General features: G+C 32.7%; 1 protein-coding gene across 1 annotated transcript; it reads right to left on the bottom strand.

Annotated features, from left to right (window-relative positions):
* Positions 1–13,319: 13,319 nt before the first annotated feature.
* Positions 13,320–14,753, bottom strand: LOC124919505 (benzyl alcohol O-benzoyltransferase-like). The gene has a single exon (XM_047459756.1). The coding sequence runs from the start codon at positions 14,751–14,753 to the stop codon at positions 13,320–13,322; it is 1,434 nt and encodes a 477-aa protein (XP_047315712.1).
* Between the last annotated feature and the right edge of the window lie 11,061 nt (positions 14,754–25,814).

Below are 25,814 nucleotides of genomic sequence, written 5' to 3'. Positions count from 1 at the left end.
TAGTTTAAAAAAATCTGAAAATTTTCTAAGTATGGGGAAGGGTAAAAACCGAAGGTTTTTCAAATAAACCTTCGGTTTTGACCCCTGTTTAAAAAAATCTGAAAATTATCTAAATATGGGGAAGGGTAAAAACCGAAGGTTTATTTGAAAACCTTCGGTTTTGACCCTAGTTTAAAAAAATCTGAAAATTTTCTAAGTATGGGGAAGGGTAAAAACCGAAGGTTTTCAAATAAACCTTCGGTTTTGACCCCTGTTTAAAAAATTCTTAAAATTTCTAAGGGTCAAAACCGAAGGTTTATTTGAAAACCTTCGGTTTTGACCCTTCCTAAAAACATCCTATTTAAGGTCAGGACCGAGAGATTTATTTAAAACCTTCGCAAAAACCCTAAAAACCGAAAGTTATACTATTCACTTTCGGTTTTACCACTTCCTAATTTGTTAAATTATTTTTTTTTAAACCTACTAATCTAGACTCCTAGCTAATATAATCAAGTGTGTGTTATATTTTAAAAATAAAGATTGTGTTTAATGTTAAAATCTTTATGATTGTGTTTGATTATATAAAGAAGTGTATATGTATGTTTGTGTTTGATGATCATATGAATGTGTACAAAGTTTGATCATATAAATTGTGTAATGTTTTAAGGTTATCAAATGTGTTAAAATAATGGTGTTCAAAGTCATTAGAAGGTTAAAAACCAATTAATTTAACAATTTGTGAAATTGTAATTCCGAAAGTTAATTGTAAAACTTTCGGAAATAACCATCAAAACCGAAAGTTATACTATTAACTTTCTTTTATATCTAATTAAATTAAATTGTACACATTTCAAAACCGAGAGATTTAGACATATCTCTCGGAATTTAATTAATCAAAACCGAGAGTTATATGATTAACCCTCGGAAATTAATTAAATGATCAAAACCGAGAGGTAATCATATAACTCTCGGAAATTAATCAAATGATCAAAACCGAGAGGTAATCATATAACTCTCGGAAATTAATCAAATGATCAAAACCGAGAGTTATATGATTAACTCTCGGAAATGACCTTTAAAAAAAACCCGCTTTTTTTCTTTCTTCTTTCCCCGTTTTTTTTCTCTCTCCCCGGCCGATTCTTCTTCGGCTTCTTCTTCCGCGCCGCCTCCTGCCCAGTCGCGTCCTCCAGCCAGCAATCGAAGATGAAGTCGCGCCGCCCTCCTCCGATTGACGTCGCCGGTTATTGAAGAAGCCTTTCCGCCGCCAGGTCGCTGCCTCCACTTGGATCGACGACGTCGCTCGCTGCCTCCGCTTGGATCGACGACGCCGGTGATTGAAGACTGCCGCCATCGATTGAAGACAGTCGTCGCCTCCTGCTGTCGCCCTCCGATTCAAACTACAGCCGAATAGGTTAGTTTGATTTTAGGTTGGATTTTGGATTTTAGGTTATATTTTGGATTTCAGGTTATATTGGTCTGATTTTGGATTGTAGGTTAGTTTGATTTTTGATTTTAGGTTTGATTATAGGTCTGATTTTGGATTTTAGGTTAGTTAGATTTTTGGATGATTAGGTCTGATTTTGGATATCATGTTATATAGGTCTGATTTTTGATTTTAGGTTTGAGTATATTGGTTTCATTATATTAGTTTGATTGATGGTTAGTTTATATTGGTTTCATTATATTAGTTTGATTTTTGGTTAGTTTGATTTTAGGTTAGTTTGATTTTAGGTTATAATTTTGATTTTAGGTTTGATTATATTGGTTTCATTATATTAGTTTGATTGATGGTTATTCAGTTTGATTTTAGGTTAGTTTAGGTTTTGATTATGATATATTTTGTTTGATATGATGATTATTTGGTTTGATTTAAGTTTGATTTAGGTTAGTTTTTGTTTGATTATATATTATTTATGTTATATTATGTTCGAAATATGTTTGATTTAGGTTTTGTTTGAATTATGTTTGATTTAGATTTGATTTTGGTTATTAGATTTGGTTTGAAAATGTTTGATTAATGTTAGATTTAGGTTATATGTTCAATATTTTGGTTAGATTTGGTTTTTATATTGATTTGTTAGATTAGGTTTGTTAGATTATATTTTGTTTGGTATATGATATATATAGTTTGAACTTTCGTGGATTTATGTTAAATTTAAGTTAGAGAATATGGTTTGATTTTGTCTGATTTTGGATTAGGACCGTCCATCTTTTGAAGATCGCCGCGGTTAATCCACCTTCAGCTGCCTCCTCCACCGTCGCAGTGCCTCTCCACCGTCGCCGGCACAACTCCTAAAAAAGGTCAGTTTTTAAGGATTTTTATGTTGTTAGGATTATATTGGATTTTAGGTATGAATTGAATTGTATGAATTAGAGTTGATTATGTTAGATTGGGTTTATGTATTAATAAATTAGATTTTAGGTTAGAATTGTATTGTTTGTATTATATTGGATTTTAGGTATGAATGAAAATATTTGAATTATGTATGATTAAAATAGTGTTTGACTAAGTTTCATTAGTTTCAAAAATTGGTTAGATTAATGATGATTGGTTATTTGAATTAGGCCAGATTATGTTGGATTAGAATTGATTGCTTTGAAATGTGTATGAATGAAATAATGTTAGATTATATGTATGCTAGATTTAAGTTACATTCATGTTACGTTTTATTCTTGTTTGTTTATGTGGAATATTGGTTGGACAATGTTAGATTAAATTGAATTTTGGTTGGATAATGTTAGATTAAATTGAACTTTGGTTGGATAATGATAGAATAGGTAGAAATTAGGTTAGCATTATGTAAGCCTAATTAATTTAGAGAAATTTAAGTTAATAATAATGCGGGTTGTTTTCCATTTTATTAGAAATATGGAAGTACCCGATAAAATATGGATGACTTTACGTCGAGATCATCCAGATTACGAGGAAGGTGTTGACAAATTCCTCGAGTATGCAGTAAGGAGTACACGCCGACAAATCGTGAAATGTCCATGCGTGAAATGCTTGAACACGCCGTTTATGGAAATAGACGAAGTGAAGACTCACCTCATCGTATATGGAATAAATGTTCATTATGAGTATTGGTATTTTCATGGAGAAAAGAGACGTACTACTCAAGTGGTTAATGAAGATGTCGATGAAGATGCCGATGACTTCGATGATGACGACGACGATGATCAGTCGGAGGATGCCGTGCCGGAATTCAACGATGCGAGACAGGAGATGAATAATACAGTTAATGAAGATGTCAATGAAGAACGTTATATGCACGAATTTATAAACGATATGTTCCCCAACGTTAATGACGTCCCGAACAACGATGAACCAGTCGAAGATGCGCATAGATTTTATAAATTGCTTGATGATTGCAAACGGCCATTGTATGAAGGTGCTCGAATAACGAAATCATCGGCACTACTGAAACTCCTTCACATAAAAAATGTATGTCAATGGACGAATTCTTCGTTCGATATGTTGATGCGTCTGCTTAAAGACTACATATTACCGATTGACGCTCAATTGCCAAACTCATACTACGAAAGTAAAAAATTCATTACTGATATCGGGCTTAAATATGACAAGATAGACACATGTAAGAACAACTATATGCTATTTTGGAAGGACGACATAAATGAAGATTATTGCAGAGTTTGCAGTCTTTCAAGATGGAATGTCGACCAAACAAGTGGGACAGTTCGGGAGAAGCAAAATGGGAAATTCATTCCAAAAAAGGTGTAGAGATATTTCCCTTTAATACCAAGACTGCAAAGACTATACATGTCCTCAAAAACGGCTCCAATGATGAGATGGCATAAAGAAGGAAGAGTTGATAGTGATACGTTGAGACACCCCGCTGATTCCTTAACTTGGAAGACGTTTGATGAAAATTATACAGATTTTGCTTCAGAATCTCGAAACGTAAGACTGGGTTTATCAAGCGATGGGTTTCAGCCATTTGCAATTGGGAAAAAATCATACAGTGTTTGGCCGGTTATTCTTGTTCCTTATAATGTGTCACCCACGACTTGCATGGATTCTAGCAATTTCATTTTATCTATGTTAGTTCTGGGTACAAAGAGTCCAAGAGATGCAATTGACATATTTCTCTAGCCATTGATCGAAGAGTTGCATGAACTGTGGCAAACAGGTGTGAAAACGTTTGATGCACACACCTCGCAATACTTTAACATGCGAGCGGCGTTGTTGTGGACCATTAACGACTTTCCCGCATACGCGAATTTATCAGGCTGAAGTACGAAAGGTAAATTCGCTTGTCCTTGTTGTAACAACGACACGGTATCTCTTCGATTGGTTCATGGTTCCAAACAATGTTACTTGGGTCATAGAAGTTTCCTTCCACCGAAGCACAAATACAGAAGGGATAAAGAGTCGTTTGATGGTCGAACTGATTATAGAGATCCCCCTAGATTGTTAACGGGGCAAGAAAGTTACGAGCAAGCACGAGACCTAGAAGACATAATTCTTAGTGCGGATCTGAGCAAGAGAACCAAGATATATCATGAAACGCGGGGAGACAATTGGAACAAACTTAGCATTTTTTTTCGTCTGCCTTATTGGAAATCACTATTATTGAGACATAATTTGGATGTGATGCATATTGAGAAAAATATCTGTGATAGCGTGTTGGGAACAATAATGAATGTGAAAGAGAAGACTAAGTATGGTCCTAAAGCCCGTAAAGACTTAGAACTCTTAGGCATAAAATCATGGTTACATCCTATAAATGATGAAGGAGTTGTTCATTATCCAGAAGCGCCTTTCACTTTGACATCCGAAAATAAAAAACGTCTTTGTAACTTCTTGAAAGATCTCAAGTTGCCCGATGGCTTTTGCTCAAATATCGGCGGTTGTGTAAATTTGGAAGAGAAAAAGATTTCGAGATTAAAGAGTCATGATTGTCACATTTTGTTGGAATATCTTATTCCATTAGCAACCCGTGGATTACTTCCAGATAATGTGTATGATGCGTTAGTAAATTTGTCTCGTTTCTTTCGGTTGTTGTGCTTCAAAGAGTTGATTCAAGAGGACCTCGAACAATTGTACATGGATATTACATTGACACTTTGCAAATTTGAAATATTTTTCCGCCGTCAATCTTCGACATCATGATGCATCTCCCGGTTCACTTGTCATTTGAGGCTTTGCTTGGAGGACCTGTTCAGTATCGATGGATGTATCCGTTTGAACATTACATGGGTACAATGAAAAGATATTTGAGGAATAATAGCCACCCCGAAGCCTCTATAAGCGAGAGCTATCTTGTTAATGAGAGTATTAGTTTATGTGTCAGGTATATGGAGGAACAAGAGCAAGAAAATGCACAACCTAAAATCTCGGGCATTTCAATATTTGCATCGTTGGAAGACCTATCTAACGGAAAAGTATACAACTTGGATTATATCAATCGAGTGATAGCTCATTCTTACATTTTGAAAAATTGTCCCGAAGCAGAACCTTTTTACATGTAAGATTCGATGTTGCTGTTACTAATTAGCATTAAAGAGTATGCTATTTAATATTCGATCTATTTGCAGAGATTATAACAACGAGTCCAGTGGAGAAACGTTTGCCGCATATTTCAAGCATCGAGTGAGTAAATTATAAACCATATATCCTAACTCTTTTTATTCATTTTAACAACTTCATTTCGGATACATATATAGGTCGCCCATTTAGCAGAAATTAACGACATATCAAGAGACCTCAAGATCTTAGGAGAAAGTCCAAGTATGTACTCGTCTATGTATGTTTGGTGTAAAGTAAACAGATTCAAATTCTGTACAGAAAAACACGACGAAGGTTTGACCACTCAAAATAGTGGAGTGGTTGTTGAGTGGTACAACGAATCTGAAACTATGTCATACTACGGAGTTTTGACGGATATAATCGAAGTACAATACTATTCTCACAAACGAGTTGTTTTATTCAAGTGTAAGTGGTTTGATACACACTCGGGAGAACTAGGAGTGAAAGTGGATAAATATGGCTACGTAAGTGTAAATGTAAACCGAATTTTGAAAATCCAAAGTCAAGACCCGTATATATTGGTGAGTCAAGCAAAACAAGTATTCTACGCCCCTGATATGTCAGCCCGACCCGGTTGGAAGATTGTGACAAAAATAAAACTGCGGTTTACAAACATATAGTTCAGATTAATTAATTAGGTAGATTTATGTTTTTAACTTTATATTCATTCTTATTACTACTTTATTTCAATTATTCACTCAATTTTATTAATGGTGTGAATTAAGAATGTCTGAAGGTCCTAAAACAACTTGGAAGAGTATGAGGAAGACACCCAAGAAATTGGATAAAAGCTACCAAAACCTACTTGCCCAATCCGAGTCCTTAAAGCTCCGAGGATCGTCTTCTAGAGACCAACCACCGATTGATGTGGTCCCGATAGCTACTGTGCCTCACCCAACAGACGAGGATGTTGAGGCTAGTGAGTTCCAAGAGTTTATAGAGAGCACATTCGCTGATATGGTGGATAGCGATGAGGCTGAAGACGAGGGTCTCGAGGAGCCTATCGAGGAGCAGGATGGCGAGGAGGAGCACGGGACCACTCCCGACCCATCATCGACAGGTAACTCGTTTACAAATTAGTTAGTGTTTCAATTAATTGACATATCTAATTATGATTTTGATAATTTTGAAGAATCTTCTGCCCGCAAGAGACGGGGGAAGAACAAGAATATTGCGCTGTCTAAGAGGGTAACGGGGACAATAATTCCTCTCACGTTTAGAGAGAAGGATGGTAGGCCAGGCGGTACAGACGTGGGAAGAACACGGTGGTCTAGACATGTAGGGTCGATTATCCGGGACCCCGTAGCCGTCTCACACCGTCTTCTAAAGTGGAAGGCTTTAAGTGCAGACCAATTGGATTCACTGTGAACTGCTATCAAGGTAATACTTATTACTTGATTATACATTATGTCATTAAATAATTATTTTTAACATTTGGATGTTATTTTTTTCAGGATCCGTTCGAAGCTACTAATGGTGATATTGAGTCTTTTCGAAAGACCGGATTGGGACACGCCAATCAGATATGGGATAGATGGCGGTCGGATTTGAACAAGACATATATCCGCGTCCACAAAGGAGACGAGGCGGCGGTACTGGCTAATCCTCCACCAGACTACGATCGAGATGATTGGGAGTTTGTGTGTCGCAACCATTTCTTCACAGAAACATTTAAGGTACAGTTTCATAATTCAAATAAAAGTTGATACTAATTAATCTAACTTCATTTTTATTTCAAATACAGAGAAACAGTTCTACAAATATGAAGAACAGGAAGAAGCTGAAATTCCCGCATCGAACGGGAAGTAGACTGTTTGCACAGATTGAAGACGAGTTGGTAAGTAAATTATTTGTAATAACTTAATCTAAAGATTGTTATTAATTATATAAATCATTTATTTCAACAGGCGATTGAAATGGGACGGGCACCGTCTGTAATTGAAGTATTCAAGAGGACCCGTACCCCAAAACCGACAAAAGAAAACCCAACACCCGTCCCGGACGAACACGTGCAAGAGAAAATTGTAAGTGAATTGAATATGCCTAGTTTTTTATTATAGAAATTATATTTTATTTGAATTGTGCAGGTTGAGATGGAGGAGGTTGTTAGTAACGAACCGGGAATATCGGATTTCGAATTGACGGAGAGGGTGTTCGGACAACAAAAACACGGGGTCGTGTTCGGAATGGGATCAGGCGTCCGGCCGACACACTTTCGTGAGGATCGTCGAAATGGAAACAATTCACAGTGAAACAATAAGCGATTGTTAGAAGAGAATCAAATAATGAAGCTCAAGCTGGAGGAACTGGAGAAGAAGGATGAAGAAAGAAGGCGCAGAATGGAAGAAATGGAAGCGGAAAAGGAAGAAATTGTGACAAGAATGGAGAGGGAGAAGTTAGAGATGAACGCAAGAATGGAGAGAATCGAATTGTATATGAGGCAACAACCACCTCCTCCCCCCCACAAGCTAAGGTTGTTTCGATTCAAAACATGTTTTCATTAATAGTTGTATCAATTTGAATTTATAACAGATTGTTCGGATTATTTGTTTGGTTTCGAATTTTGTAATGATAATGATCAATTAATGTGATCGTTTAATGTATGTGGCATTTCTTTTATCATTGATATATTGGTTTGGCTGAACAGGTTTTGGTTGCAAGCAAAATAATCCGCACATTTTTAAAAATTTACGGGAAAAAACCGAAAGTAATAATATTAGAAAACTCTTGGTTTTTACCCTTAGAGAAAACCGAAAGTAATATTAGAAAACTCTCGGTTTTTACCTAAAGAGAAAACCGAGAGTTATATGACAAACCCTCGGTTTTTACCCAAAGACGAAAAACGAGAGTTATTAGAAAACTCTCGGTTTTTCCACAAAGAGGAAAACCAAAAGTTTTATAATAACCCTCGGTTTTCTTCAAACGGAGAAAACCGAGAGTTTTCATATAACTCTCGGTTTTCTCCATTAAAAGAAAACCGAGAGTTTTCTAATAACTCTCGGTTTTCTTCAAATGGAGAAAAGCGAGAGTTATATGAAAACTCTCGGTTTTCTTCTAATGGAGAAAACCGAGAGTAATATTGAAAACTCTCGGTTTTCTCCGTTTGAAGAAAACCGAGAGTTATTTGTAAAACCCTCGATTTTTCCACAAAGAGAAAAACCGAAAGTTTTTCAATTACCTTTCGGTTTTACTCTAGGGTATCTAAACCGAAAACTCTACGATATCTCTCGGTAAATGCCCAATTGTTTTTAACGAGAGAGTCAATACCGAGGGATGGCGAGAGTTACCAAAACTTTCGGTAAAGTGTCTATACCGAAAGTTATAGGGTCAAAACCGAGAGTTTTTACTCTCGGTTTTGACCCATTTTTCACTAGTGGATTGGATGGAAAATTGTTACTCCAATAAATTTTTGTTATTCTAATTAAGGTTTAATTCTGTTTATTAAGGCATGGGTTCAAATCGCACATTTCTCTAATAAACATTACATTGTATATTTACAGAGATCATGACACCACCTAAGAAGGGTATGGGCTTCGTGCATCAGTTAGAGAACCTCGTTTAGAGGACCGAGGATTAGTTCTGAGGACCCTTTAGCGTTACTCAACTCTATTGGTGGCATCGATTTGAACGAGTATTTACAGAGTGATGATGATATGGCAGTTGATGGTGTACCAAATACTATAGATGATGATCAGACACAACCCCCGTCTAAGCATGACGCAGGTACCGGTGTTTGATTATGTATGTTCTTATGATCCCTATATAAATTTGTGTTAATTTTTAGGATCTTCTTCGAGGAGGAGACGGGGTAAGAACAAAAATACTACAGTTGGTAAGTTGCAGCCTGGAGAGAAGATGTCACTAGAGTTCAATCCGATAGATGGTAAGCCCATGTGCGATAATAGGACTGCATGGTCGATGCATATTTGGAGTGTCATTCGGGACTCCAATGCAGTACTGCACAGGAACCTACGTTGGATGGACCTGAGCTCCACACAGCTGGATCACATATAGCAGGCTATCACGGTAAGTTATTCGTTTTGATGTATTAATCACAATCTATAATTATATTTTTATATTAAATTGTTATTCGAGTCTACGGAGGGGAACATCGACACCTATCGGTGTCAAGGGCTACATCACGCAAAACAACTTTGGGATAGGTGGAGATGTCAATGGAACACTTTGTACGTTAAGCCCTTTGAAGATAACGTGGTAGCGATTCGGGCCAATCCCCCCGAAGATCGCACTTAGTGATTTGCATTATCTTCTAGAGCGTCGCTTCTTCACTCTGGAGTTCAAGGTAAGTGATCGCCCTATTATTTTTTTAACGAACTCTTACTTTAATAATCTATTAAACAAAAAACTATTCAAAATTTCAGAAAATAAGTATTTCAAATACGAGTAATAGGGCGAATGTCGTGTACAAGAATCATGCGGGTAACATCTCTTTTTCACAAGTCGAGAGGCAACTGGTGCGTTTTCTCAATTCATATAAAGTTTTGAATGTTTTTTTGGTTTTATTATAATGTGTATCATTGAATCTGTACAGGAGAGGACTACTGGACAATCGCCAAATTTCGCTGACCTATTTCTCCACACACATACTAAGAAACCAACTCTACAGGATCCAAATCCGGAGGTCCCCCTAATATTATTGAGAAAGTGGTAAGTGTGATTTATTTATATGTTTGATTTGTGTTTGTTTATGTTCTGTACTAATCCAAAACTAATTGTGTTTGTAGTCTGCGTTGCGCACTGCTATAGAAGAAGACCCAAGTAGAAATGAACTACAGTTGACAGAGTACGCTTTCGGGTCTCAAGGACATTGTAGAGTTGTAGGTATAGGGGCAGGCGTACGACCTACATCGTTTAGAGCAGATGCTTGGGGTTCTTCGAGCAGTCATCATCGCACAAACACTCAACAATTACGCGAGGACAACCTGGTTCTACAGAAAGAAATGCGCAAAATGCGAGAGGAACGTGAATTGAAGATGAGGAAGTTTCGAGAGGAGTGTGAAGCAGAGAAGATAGAGTTGCAAGAGGAGAATGAGGCTTAGAGACGACTGTCACGTGAAGAGATTGAGGCTGAGAGACAAATGTCACGTAAAGTGATTGAGGCTGAGAGACAACGTTGCGAGGCTAAGAGACTACGTTCTAAGGAAGCGAGAAAACGTTCCGAGGAAGAGAGACTACGTTATGAGGCTGAACGTGAAAAAATGAGGGAAGAAATGCTTCAGATGAAGAATCAGATGGCAATGATGTTATCTATGTTTCCCGGTGGCCTTCCTTCCCGTCCTCCACCTCCTACTTGATTGTGGGTATTTGTGTATTTTGGGTGTTTTGAATTATGATATTTGTGTATTTTGAATTACGATATTTGGGTATTTAGAATTATGATATTTGGTATTTAGAATTATGATATTTGGGTATATTTAATGAGATTTTTGGGTATTTTGGATTATAAAATTTGCCTATTTTCGTATTACAGGTATTAATAATAATTAAAATAAAAAAAGAAATATAAAAAATATCTGTAACGGTTCTATCATTACGAATCTCGTTACAGATAACCCTAATAGTAACAGTTCTTCCATTCCAATGCCGTTACAGATAAGTCTATCAGTAACGGTTCTTCCTTTCAATTGCCATTACAAATAAGTCCATCAGTAATGGTTCTTCCTTTCAATTGTCGTTACAGATAAGTCCATCAGTAACAGTTCTTCCTTTCAAGTGTCGTTACAGAAAATAATAACAGTAACAGTTCTTCCATCCTAATGTCGTTATAGATAATTCATACAGTAACGGTTCTTCCATTATAGTGTCGTTACAGATAGTGATAGCAGTAACGGTTCTTCCATTATAGTGTCGTTACAGATAAGTATAATAGTAACGGTATTAACGTCGTTACAGATAGCTTTATCAGTAACGGTGTTGGATAGTTGTTACTAATGATTCGTAACTATTTGTAATGTACGTGTTTGTAACGAACCGTAACGGCGTTATGTGATGTTACTGAAGATGAATAGTAACGGCTTTTAGTGCTTTCTGTAACAGCGTTAGCCCTTACTGATACCTGTTTTTTTACTAGTGATCTTACACTAGTGGAATAAGAATTATTAGTGACCTATATCAGCGACGACGTTGTTTTGTCGTCGCTGATATTTTTTTATTATCGAGGATGACCAAAGAACCGTCGCTGATAAAACATATCAGCGAAGATTTTCGTTATAAACGTTGTCGATATAAAAGAGAGACTTCTGGTTTCTCACAACATTTTTTGAAAAATTATCAGCGACAACATTATGCTATCGCCATTGTTGATAAGCTATAATATCAACGACGACATTATCGGTGCCGTCGTTGATATTCAGATTTTCCTGTCCCATTTTTAGAATGATTATCAGCCATGATAGTTATGCACACATGATATCTTTTTTTCATTTTTCCGTCACAAATTTTGTGTTAGGCAGAAACCATTTTTTTTAGTAATATTTTAAGCCTTCTCACAAATTTCTATCAATCTTGAATTAAAGTCTAATATAAGATTATTATTCTTGAATTAAAATGTTTTGTTTAGATTACAAATCTTTTTTATATTTCAACTAAAAGAGTTTGAATTGAAACGATTTCATTGATGTGGTGTGTCATTCTAGTTATTCTTTATAAAAAAAATCCTTATAATTTCTCATGTCTTGATTTAGAGGTAGTGTTTGTTATGATAAGATTATAATTTTCCTTTTATCCCACCAAGGTAACCTGGTGATAAGAGTCAACTTAAAGAGACCAAAATGTTACGGGTTCGATTCCATCTGAAAGCGCTTTGAGTTTAAGCGGGGGTCATGATTGTGGGGTTGTCATGCTAGCTCTCTTTTATTCAAAAAAAAATAATAATTTAATTTTCCTTTTATCAATTGATGAATGTTCTTGAAAGTAATAAAATGATGAAACTTATTTAATAAAATTACCATCTTCTTAAACTAAATTCATGAGGATTATTTATTTTATTAAAAATTTGTTTTTTTTTTACAGTTGGTACACTCATTTTTTTAGTTATATGAAATAAAATTACTTTATTATGTATACTACAACTTCATTTTGAATAAAATTTATTTTGCAATGCATCTCCTTTTATAAACTTTGAAGCTCATGTTGGTATTGCAACTTTTAAGAACGAAACTTAAGTTTCTTATCATTAAATGGTAAGATGATTTAATATAAACTATTAGTATTCAATCAAACCATTTAAATTTTATCACTCATTTTCTATCGCAATCTTTTTTTTAAATAAATATAATGCATAGGTTTTTTTAAATTGTAATGCAAATAGAGGAAAGTATGGATAACAATATATATAGTTTATAAACAAATGGAGATACTTGAGGTTAGATACTAAAAAAATAACCATAAGACAAACTTAAAAGACTATTTATGATTATGATAGCATTGTAGAACTATAGACATACAAAATATAAGTGGGACAACATAACTATATTTGAAGTAGTAGCAATATATCTAAGATAGCTTCCAAATTATTATATGCATATACATGCATTAATGATCTCATTTAGAACCCACTTTATAAATATTTATATTTATGTATTTAATATATATATATATATATATATATATATATATATATATATATATATATATATATATATATATATATATATATATATATATATATATATATATATATATATATATTTAGATGAGCTCATTATTCATTTCATTTATGTATGTTTATTTATTTAATTTTAAAAGGAATACATATTTTATTTATATATGTTTATAAAGTTGATAGGATGTCATAACCATGTTTTAGTAGGCGTTGCAGTTGGTCCTCAAATACTTTCATGGCAGTTGCTGGAAGGGAGATTAGTAAGAGATCTCCATCTTCGTCTTTATCATTCTTACCGGATACATAATAGTTGACCAACCTCGTTGCGCTGGATATGCCGGACATGGCTGCTCCGGCATAGCAAGCCTTTCCCCAACCAAAGTCGACATCCCCAAACCCTAGCCGCCTCAAGTCTGAAATCAAAAATATGTGTGCCCCCGTTGTTAAGGGGGGTCGTCCCTTGAGGACCATGAGGTCAGCTGTCGACCTCATGTACTCCTCTGTCACATTCTCTTTAGTTTTCATTACCAACTTCAATGCGTACTCTAATGAGTGTTTGCATAGCATACCCGCAGTGGTCAAAGCAGCCGGAAACGCAATAGCGTTACCGTAGTAACCGGTTGGGAGGGGAGGTTTATACTTGTTGCGGGCATTGACCACACAAAGAAACCGCACATCCTGGTTAGGTTCGAATCCGAGAGCGATGGTACGGCATCGCCAGATGCATGCCGTCATCAAGTCGAATGAGGTACAGCGACGTCCGAGCTGCTCGGGACTAGGGACGAGTTGTCTCAATGTCTCAATTTCCGCAGACCCAAAAAAGAAAGAACGATGAACTAAATCCTCAAGTTGGGCTCCAACGTCGTCGTCGTCGACCAACTGATCGTACTCGTGATGAGTGCACGTCACCCGCAGTGGATCCCTGGCACTCAACAGTTTTCTCTCCCATACCGTCGGTGCAGAAGGTGCTCGGCGGCCTCGTGCAAGGTCTCCGACAGCCGTTAAGAATTGAACCAGTCCTGTCCCATCGCACATGGTGTGATTGAGGCGACATGCCACGACGAAGCCACTGCACGTGAGGCGCGTGACCTGAAATAAAAGCAATGAACATCCAAGTATACCACCGTCGACTGAGCGGCCTTGAACATCATCGTGATGAAGAAGAAGGTCTTCCAAATAAGGGAACGGAGGTTGAAGGGGGAGGCCCAACTGCATGAGGGTAACGTCAGCATCGGCCTCTATAAACAAGATTCCTAGTTCTCCGGTGCAATCCACCATAAGTTTGCTCCCTGTTTGATCAGGTCCTAATTCCCTTAGGCGACCGGCTAATGGATAGTAAAAGACAAGGGCCTCGGAGAGGGCTTCACGAATAACCTTAACTGGATCTCTATCACTCTGCAGGAAGTGGGAGCCGCCGCCATAGAACATTGTGATGGGAACCTGAATACGAAGAGCCTCCTGGTCATCGATGTCTGAAAGTGGCAAGTGAACACGAGGGGTCGGCTTAGCCGGAACCACAAGCTGTGCTTCCTGTCTTCTCACAGTCAACACCAACTCTTCCTTGCCTCCTGCAAATGCCCTAGTACTGGATTGGCCGGCCATTGATTAATTTGTCAAGGAGAGTGAGACTTTAGGAGATTTGAACCGATTTTGGCTCTCTTTTCTTAGATTGAGTGTTGACATAATTGAGTATGAATATTTATAGGGAATAATGCGTACCAATGCCGGACCTGAGATTTCGAGATCTGAGACGAGCACAAAACTTGGTGCCCTCAAAGCTTAATATTCATACATATATTTTTTTATCGATTTAAATATAATAATATTTGTAACATAAATTTTAGAAATAAAATATCATAAACAATATGTCATAAATAAATACTAAAAAAACAAAGAAGATCCAAACAAATTCATGTTCCGAACTAGTACATAGTCACTTAAAAATTACTCGTCTCACATTTTTCGAAGCGAAAGTATTGATCAAGTTTACATAATCAACTTTCTAAATAATTTTTTTCTAGATAGATAACATAACTAACCCATTTAGTTTTTCTTGCGACATAGTTGATCGAAAATAAGTTTTAATCAACTTCAATTTAGAAAAACTCATTTCCGCAGATACAACAGTAACTAGTATAGTCAGCAAAACTCGATATGCGATATAGGAATTTGGATAACAACCATCCATTGTTTTCAAATAATTCAGCACATCATTTTCTCTTTTTGCTTCTCCGGGTAATGAATGTCTTAACAACATTAGTTTCTAGAAATAAATCGGATCCATCAACATCGGAGTGTCCATCATGTGTTAAAGAATTTTGAAGATTGACACATGAGCTCAAGAGACCATCATCATCAATAGACTTCAACTTCTCCAAACTAAATAAAAACCCAAAGGTTTCTTCGTACTTTTGAAATTGCTTGAAGAGAAGAAAGAGCTTGATCAATTATAAATAAGAAGTAATTAACTCAAAAAGATTCTTTAGGAGATTGAGTTACCTCTTCACTATTGATATAATCAAATTGTCTCTTTCTCCGAATGATGCGTTTTTCCAATCTTTGTATCCTTCGTCAGCCAGATAACCAAGTTTCGCCATAGTTATCTGAGTTTTGAATAACTTGCAACAAAAACAGAAGATCTTGTCCATAAAAATAGAGTACACTAACCATCTTCTGTCACTTTTCTCACCATTTGTCAATTGTCTCTTATAATGTGATGGATTGAAATGTCTTTCAGTGTTATCAAGAGGAAACAAAATATCATCATATCTTTTAGGACCTCTTTCAACCAAAAAACCTTAATATTTTGCATTTTTCCCAATTTCCTGGATCATCAACATTTAAAGGAAACAAAATCTTTTGATTTATATCTCCATCAGTGTCACTTTTAGGCATACTTACATCGTTCTCATTTTCAAACTGTTTTGGGTCTTCATTGCGAAGTTCATTCAATTCACCATATTCCCGATCATTCAACTTATCATCGATGTCATTCTGGTTCACTTGCTCTACTATTTGATTGCTTGTGAAATACTTATTAAGGCTTCCTACTTGGTTTTGAATTAAAGCATTTTCCTTTTGGTTCTTCTTTCTTTTTTCTTCCCCAGACAATTGTTTTCTTATAGGAGGCATGCTTGATAAAACTCTAAATACTAATATGCATTAAAAATTTATAGATTAACAATCATTCTATGAATCTATAATTAATCACAATGTTACACTTCCGCCATGCAAGGGCGAATCCAGGATTTTTTTTTCACTGGGCTGAAAATTTTAAAAGTATTACTAGGGGTGGGTCGGTACGGTATACCTTAGTGTTTTATTTATACTTTATATCTTACTTAAAATTTCGGTATGCAAAAAATGCATACATTTACCTTACCTTGATTTCGGTATACTTTGATTTCGATATACCTTAATTTCGGTATAAAAAAAATTCATACATTTATCTTACATTAATTTCGGTATACCTTAATTTTTGTACGGTATTGATATTATACCTTTGATACCTAAAAAATATATTAACTTTAAAAAAATCAATCTAATACATAAGGTAGAGATTGCATATACTATAATAATATTACAGTATAATTATATTTTGATATTATTCAAAAATTATATTTCTATAATTAAATTAATATGAAATATATTTAATTATTTCCTTATAAGTATTATATATATATATATTAACTTATAAATACTATTTCGGTATTTCGGTATATCTCGATATAACAAAATCTTAAAAATCTCATACCTTTATCGTACTAATAAATTCGACATGGTATCATACCTTACATTTTTTTCGGTATACCTTAAAAATTGATATTTTTGATATATTGCGGTACGGTATTTTTGATATATCTTTAATATTGCTAATTTTTCCCTCCCCTATGTATTACACTAATATGAGTAATAAGTAAACATATTAATTAAACAGTTCCAAAAATACCTTTACTAAAATAAAATAAATATACGAAACCTAATAAAATATAAAAAATACTCGATTTAAAAAAATATATATATTAAAACAAAATGAGAAGTTAAATTAATTAAGTTTTAAATAATAAAAAACTAAATAAATAAATAAAATATACAAGTCTAATTAATGAATTTCAGACTAATTTTTGTATGAATGTAAATAAAAAGTAAACAAAAAATATAAATAAGAATAAAAATACAAAATTGAAAACTAAATATATAAATAAAAAAAAAATATAAAAGTCCATTTAATGAATTTCAGCCTAATTTTTGTATGAATGTAGATAAAAAGTAAACAAAAAATATAAATAAAAATAAAAATACAAAATTATGGTAAATGAATAAACACTCAAAATTAGGATTATAAAATATTAATGCATATAAATCATTTTAGAAGAATAAATAATATATCAATTTATTTATTTAAATACTGAACCAAATCAACTTAACTTTTCTTGTTTATTAATATTAATTTATATTTTTTTTATAAATTTTTGAAATAGTTTAAAATTAAAAAATATAAAAAACTATTTTAACCTTATATTTATATAAATTATTATTTTAATCTTTATATTTTACCCATTTTAAAATTATTTCTATTATTAATTATATTCAAATTAATAAAAATAATAATATATAATTATTATATAAATGTAGTTTTATAAATACTATTATTACATTATTTACATATATAAGGGTTTGATCACCTGATTTTGTGTAATAATTATTTTAATAAAATCATCTTGCTTGAAATTATAATAGAATTAAAAAGAAAATGATTTTGTGTAATAATTATATTAATAAAATCGCTTGAAATTATAATAGAATTAAAAAGAAGATGAGGCAGGGTTTGATCACCTGATCTCATGTATAACATATAGCTGAAAAGCCAATTGGACAAGGTTGTGTATGTTAAATATATATATAAAAGATTTTAAAAGATTTAGACTGGGCTACAGCCCAACGTAGCTCCGCCGTTGCCGCCATGCAATAATACAAGATACAAATTGTGAATCCACAATTACACCAGACAAGTCTTCAACAACCCAAAATAATCAAGTAAATCGAACTAAAATCTCACCGAAATCGGAGGAAGAACTCTTGTGGGCAGTGGCGTAGTGCCGAGAAACAAGGTTGGAACGAGTGAAAAAGGCCCAAGAGCTCGGGGAATGAGACAACCGAGTTTTCTGCTCCGATTTCGGCAAGCTGAAGGATCGACGACGGGCTTGGGGTTTGGGGGAAGTGTTTCCTTTTCTTTTTCCAGAATGCTTGTTCTTATTTTTTTTCCTTGATTTTGTTGATAAATGGGAATCGTGCGATTCTTTTCTCCAAGTAAGATAGTGTTTTTTATTTTTATTTTTTTGGATACAAATTAAGTTAGGGCTTATCATTGATAGGTTATCAATTATTATTTATGGACTTTTTAAAAATAAGCCCATGAACATATCATTATAATTTTTTTTTTTAAGATTTTGGTGCCCCAAAAATATTTGAACCTGAGGCAATTGCCTCACTTATTACACAGCAGGTCCGGGCCTGATGCGTACTTACATCAATTTTGGAAAAAATATAATACAAGGAATAAATTTAAATTTTAATTGACTCTTCTCTACAACAAAAAAAATTCTATACAAATTTAGATTTAGATACATGTATAAAATATCAATAATGAAAATATATATATATTTGAAATTTTAAAAAATTATATAAATAATAAATGTATTTTAAAATTATATAATTTTGTAAATTTTAAGCTAAATTTTAAAATTATATAAATTATGTATATTTATATATTAATAATATATATATAATTTTAAGTTATTTATATAAATGAAAAATCTGAGTAATAAAAAGAAGGTTAAAAATTTAATAATAAGAGAATATAATAAAATAAATTTAAATATAATAATTATAATCTTGATTTTGTTTTAATTGTGATGAGTAGTTATGTGTTAAAAATATATTAAAATATTTTATAATATTAAATGTGATGTAATTTATAAATATGATTAAATATTTTTAATTAAAATATAAGATTTTGCTTATATTAAATATATATATATATATATATTATAAATGAGAAGAGAGAAGAGATAATTAATTAACACATAATAAATATATATTGCCTTTTAATTATTAGTATCTATGCTTAAGTTAAGTAAATATAATCTTGCCATATCTGGTAAGTATTCTAATTAGTTGGTTCATTTGAGTTTGGTTGATTTATTGAGTTTTGGTTGATTTATAATTTAACACCCACTCCATTTAACATGATCCAAGTGATACTTTATAAAGTGGTACTTTATAATAACACTATTCTTTGTATATATCGAGAGATCATCATGCATCCACATCCACTCTAGATATACAACACAATCGTATTCGTATGACCATAAATTCAAATTAATTAGTGGAGTTTTTGAAAGAAGAGTCGTAACTCATTTCTTAACCACTTCATCGTGCATCCCGCATAGGTCCAATCATCATAACTTGTGTATGATTATAACATGTGTATGATTTAAACGTAACTTACTTAATTACCTCAAATGAAAAGAAAGATATTAAGATTAAGGAATAATCAACTTATAGAATCAATTATTTAACATATACTAGATTAGGGTCGGATCCATGAATTACAGTTAGGTTGGACTTGAAAATAAATTAAAATGGGTTCAAAAAAAATTTAGGTGGGATTGAATAAAATAATAATAAAATTATAAATTTAACGAGAGGATATAGGTGAATTTAACATTTTTTTTAGATTTATACAAAGAAAATTATGAATAAAAATGAAACAAATTAAAATTATTAATTTGTATATTTTTTTTTTTTTTGTTAAAGCTCATTCTTACTTCTAACATAAATCAACACCAAAAGAGTTATTCTTATATATAAGGGAATATTAAAAAAATATGTGTTATAAAATCGAAATAAATTTAATAAAGCAAAATTTTAATTAAATTTTTATATAATTAAATGTAATAAAATATTTTAAACTCAATTTAATAAAGGGAAATGATACAGAGCGGTAAATTTGGGCGGAAAAAACTTAGGGAATGACAATGACATGGTTATATGTCAATTTTAATTAAATTAAGTCTTCATTCTTCCGTTACTTTTTTCTCTCTCCTAAACCCGGTTATCTCTTTCCCTCGATTATCTCTTTCCGTTTCTTTCTTTCTCCCCTGTTCACACAAATTGATAGCTCAAATTCACAGACTCACTAAATATCATTTTTGATTCATTCTTCTTAGTCCAAAATCATTTTCGATTCATTCTTCGTTCGATTCGTTCGTTCTCGCACCTCGTCGTTTATCCCTTATTTCTGACTTCCGCCTTCGACCTAACAGAAATATTCATCCACCGATTCTACCGCTTCAATGTCTTCCGGTGCCGACCGATCAGAAAGGTTACTTTTATTTGGTAGATCTATTTTTTCTGTATAGATTCTTTGTTTTTTCGTTCGTTTTGTGTATATTTGAAAGGTGTATCGAATGTATTGATAATCTGAAATGATTCATTGTAAGGATTTAGCTGCTTTTGTGTGGATTTTCTGTATAAATCATTTATTTTTTCTTTGTTTTGTATAGATTTGAAAGGTGTATCAAATGTATTGATAATCTGAAGTGATTCGCTGTAAGAATTTAGCCGCTGCCATTAGAGGACATTAGTGTTGATATGTTTGAGAAGATGATGCTCCTTCAATTTTTATGTATTAATTGAAAACTATTGTTAAACTCCATCTTAAACCTTTGATATTAGATGAGATTGTTATTAAATTGAGAAATAAAAGCAGACCTACAAGATTTGAATAATAGAGAAGGAGTCAGCATTAAGTAGTTTTATCGGTCGGTCAATCTGAAGGATTCAATGTAGCTCCGACCATCAGCACAATATCAAGTGTTATAACTCAAGAGAGATTAAGTAAAAAGAGAGATGAAAAGATATTGTTAAAAGGTGGAGTAGTAACAATTTTTTTTTTAATAATTTTGTTTTGAAATCGATCTCACTTGTTGTTAGTAGAGTTTTCCAGATTCCAATTGATAAATAGCATTGCAAAATATATGGTCCTCAAGGGGAAATACAAGACATCTTATATTTGACATGACTACTAAACTTGGAAAGTACTACCCATTATTTGCACCTTAACCTCAATATCAACAAACAAACAATTACAAATCTTACGAGGACATTAACGCCATGATGGACATTCAACAAATCAATCAACCTTTTAATGGTGGACCAACAGAGAAAAATAATATAAGAACCCATTATCTCAGAAGACAAAAGACCTCTATTTACATCATTCCAATCCCAATTACTGAAGCAATATAGAATATGTTGACATAAACAATCCGACAAAGAACAGTCTTACAAGAATTCAAAACCATAAACAATGTTATCTACAATTTAATCGCAAAAACTTCATAGTTAGATGAATAATTGAAGATAGATGAATCAACAAAGGTGACTTGAGTTCACCGTTCTACTAACATCTCCACAAATGAGGATATGTGAGTCTATTACAATTAATTCTGGGCACATTCAACTCTGATTTGTAGAACATACAACTGGTTCTATTACAACCTAACCAAAAAAGAGTAGATTAATAAAATTATAGGAAATTGAAGTTGAAAATGATAAATAAAAAATTGAATAAATTTAATGTATATGACTTACATTTTGACTGGACTGAGTATCGAATGTCTCAATTGTATGGTTCAAAACGGATATCTCTTTTTGCTATGATATATTAAATTTATTGTTATTAAAAAAACTATAATCAATAATTACTAAAAATACAATTCATACCTTTTTCCGACATTTGGCCACCATATTTCTTACAATTTGTTCAAGTTTGGACTGTTTTCTTTTCGTTGGTGGACGTCTACGAGACCTAACTTTCAATGGGCTGTGCAAACTCTTCGCAACTCTACTTTCATCACCCTCCATAGAATGGATTTAGTTAACATCCATTAACCACTGTTTTGTTTCTTCCAGCATCTCCTCTACAATCAACAGATTTTCGTCATTTTTTGACCCAAGATCTAAGACTTCATTCCACAATGGTTGAAGTCTATTTTTTCTTCGTTTATCTTCCTCAATATGACATGAGTCATCATAAATATTGGTGATTCCCTGATAACCACGATTAACATCTTTCCTCCATCTGTTTAGAATATATATTTGTCAGGAATTATAGAGACTTTTAGTCGGAAAAGAACATAAATCAAATGTCTACACACAATTCCTCGAAACTCAAAAAGGCGACATAGACACTTCATCTCACACTGTGACTCATTATAGTGCACCAAAAATGGAATGTCCTTTGCATTTGCGCCTCCTTTCCCAAATACTGTTTCCACAACTTCAAACACAGTAGTGGACCCTTCTTGTTTCACTAATGAGGTGTTACAATACATCAAAATCTAATTTCATTTTGAACCATCGTGAATATTTTGTTGGTGTAGATATTCTGAAACTGTTTCTCAATTGAATAAGCACTAATGACCAGAAAACAAGAATTGTAAGACATGAAATCAGAAATTTTTTCCTTTTCAATCTTGCTTTTCATGGCACTGTCATATTGTTCAGCAAACTGTTTTAACGTTATTTTTGAATGAACATATCCATCAAAAAATGCATTCATACTCTCACTTCTTTGACTCGTTGACATCCCAGCCCAAAATTTATCTTTCACAAAAGCTGGAAGCCACTTATGGCGGAATTCATATAAAGAATTCAACCAATCATTTCCCCCAAAATTGAATTCTTCAATGAATTTGTTCTAGTTAGTCTCGCATTCGTCATACGTCAATGAATTGTACACAACATTCTTCAAATTTTTCTTTATCAACTTGTATTTAGCATGACTACTAAACTTAGATGGAATTTTTTTCATGATATGCCAAAGACATAAACGATGATGAGTGTTTGGAAATACTTCAAGAATGGCAATTTCCATGGCTTTACATTGATCAGTAATAATACCTTGTGGAGCTCGACCTCCCATGCATGTCAGCCATGATTTAAATAACCAAATAAAAGTTTATGAATCTTCTTTCGAAATCAAACCACACCCAAGCAACACAGATTCACCATGATTATTTGTTCCAACAAATGGTGCAAAATGCATGACATATGCATTAGTTAAATAAGTAGTATCAAACGTAATAACATCTGAAAAATACTCATACGTAGCCTTACATCTTGTATCAGCCCAAAATATATTTCTTATTCGACTATCATCATCTACATCAATCATGTAAGTGAAATTTGAATTTCTATTTTGCATACGAGAAAAATAATTATTCAAGGATTCTCCATCACCATTTCCATGTCTCAATCGACGTGCCTCAATCACATAATTTCGACACTTTCTTTCATCAAATGACAAGTTTTCAAAACCACCAGCTTCAACAACAAATGATTTAAAACTCTTACTCAATGTAATTTCTGTTTGATCATTCAACTCTAATTTTCTTTTCGTTTCGGAATCTAAAACTTTATTACACCTAAAGTGTCTTGACTTCCTTGGACTTAATGGATGATTGTGTTCAAGTTGCATATTTGTAATTTCAAATAAACCATCATTCTTAACCATGATGTTAATTCGTGCTTTACAATCTGTTCTGCTAGAAGGTCTAGGATAAAAAGTATTTTTTCCTTTACTAATAGACTTACGTTGTTTAGAGCATCCAAAGCAAAAATACCTTTGTTGGCCATCATTTCCTTTTTTTTAACTTTGTTTGCAAATTCCAAAACCAACACTTTGTGCATATGACTTGTAAAAGTCACGCAGTTCATTTTCTGATGAGAAGAGCATCCCAAGTTGTGGAGTTTTGACTTGATTTGTTGTTGATGAACCACCCAAACATTGCACATCACTCTCATTCAATGACACACTTTCTGATCGGTCGGCACCAGAAGACATTGAAGCGGTAGAATCGGTGGATGAATATTTCTGTTAGGTCGAAGGCGGAAGTCAGAAATAAGGGATAAACGACGGGGTGCGAGAACGAACGAATCGAACGAAGAATGAATCGAAAATGATTTCGGACGAAGAATGAATCAAAAATGATTTTTAGTGAGTCTGTGGATTTGAGCTATCACTTTGTGTGAACAGGGGAGAAAGAAAGAAACGGAAAGAGATAACCGACGGAAAGAGATAACCGGGTTTAGGAGAGAGAAAAAAGTAACGGAAGAATGAAGACAGAATTTAATTAAAATTGACACGTAACCATGTCATGTCATTCCCTAAGTTTTTTCTGCCCAAATTTATCGCTTTGTATCATTTCTCATAAATAAAAATGTCTAACCAAATAAGTCATCATATTTATATGACTGAATATACAACAACATTTAAAGCAAGACATTTGTTATTAATTATAAATAAATAAAATAATAATTAATTATCATAAAAATAATTAATTTTTATTAAAATACTTCCTTATATATATTTTTATTGAACATTATTATTTGGGATTAACTCCAAAAATAATTAAAATAAATAAATAATATGTAATTAAAAATAATCATAAGATATAATTTAAAAAAAAGGTCAAAATAACTATTATGCAAATAATATTAATATTATTATTTTTGAAAGATTGAAATATATTACTTTAATATAATTATTTAAATAAAATAATTATTTATTATAAAAATATAATTTGAATATAAAAAAAATAAATAAATTGAAAGTTAAAAATACCCATAAATTATAAAAATACTATAAACCATATCAAAAACAAAATCTAAAACATAAATAAAATGATAAAATCTAAATAATCATTCAAATCAAACAAAATAAAATAAAATAATATATTTAACATTTCTTTCTTCTCTCTCAAACAATACATAAGAAACTCATTCTTCTATCTCTTAAACAATATCTCTTAAACAATACCTAAGAAACTCGTGAATAGTACTCGATTTGTCCCTGACTAGATTTACATGCAAGTTGAATGACATTTATATCTCATTCATAATTTGACTGCCTTAATTAGTATAGTTTCATATCATACATTGCATTTGTAGTATATAGAAAAGAATACCTTTTTATTAATTTTTTTATATTCTCTTATTTTATGGTTGTGTTGTTAGATTTAAACCACTCTAATAATTTTCATTGTACATGTACTTTTTCTTTTTAAATGAATTACTTTTTGACATCAATATATGGAAATATAACATAAATTAGCACATTATGTTTGCTAGCTTACAAATCATATGATTTGAAACTCTTTGATCAGTCTAATTATTATTTGTTTTCTAACTTTCAAATACCCGGAACCTTTTTCATTTTTCTAAATGTTGGGTAGCCTAACTTTTAACTATTGGAACAAATTTATTATATATATTTAATACTTAAACTCATTTGTTTGTATATTTATTCTAATATTTAACTCATTAAAGAATCACAAATCATATCATAAAGTCGTAATTAATAAATTATTTATTAATCACGGTGGTATGATAACGTCGTTCTTAATAATCAATAATTTAAAAAATTTAGTGGACGATTATTAAGGACGATGTTATCATAAAGCCGTGATTAATAAACTTTTTATTAACCACAGCATTATGCTATCGCCACGGTTATTAATTTTCTCTAAAAAGGTGGGGAAAACGCGGGAAAACATGACTTTTAACCACATCGTTTATCATAAAACTGTGACTAAT

The sequence above is a fragment of the Impatiens glandulifera genome, chromosome 1 (genome assembly GCF_907164915.1).
Source record: "Impatiens glandulifera chromosome 1, dImpGla2.1, whole genome shotgun sequence".
Taxonomy (NCBI): domain Eukaryota; kingdom Viridiplantae; phylum Streptophyta; class Magnoliopsida; order Ericales; family Balsaminaceae; genus Impatiens; species Impatiens glandulifera.
This window is presented reverse-complemented; position numbering and strand designations above follow the sequence as displayed.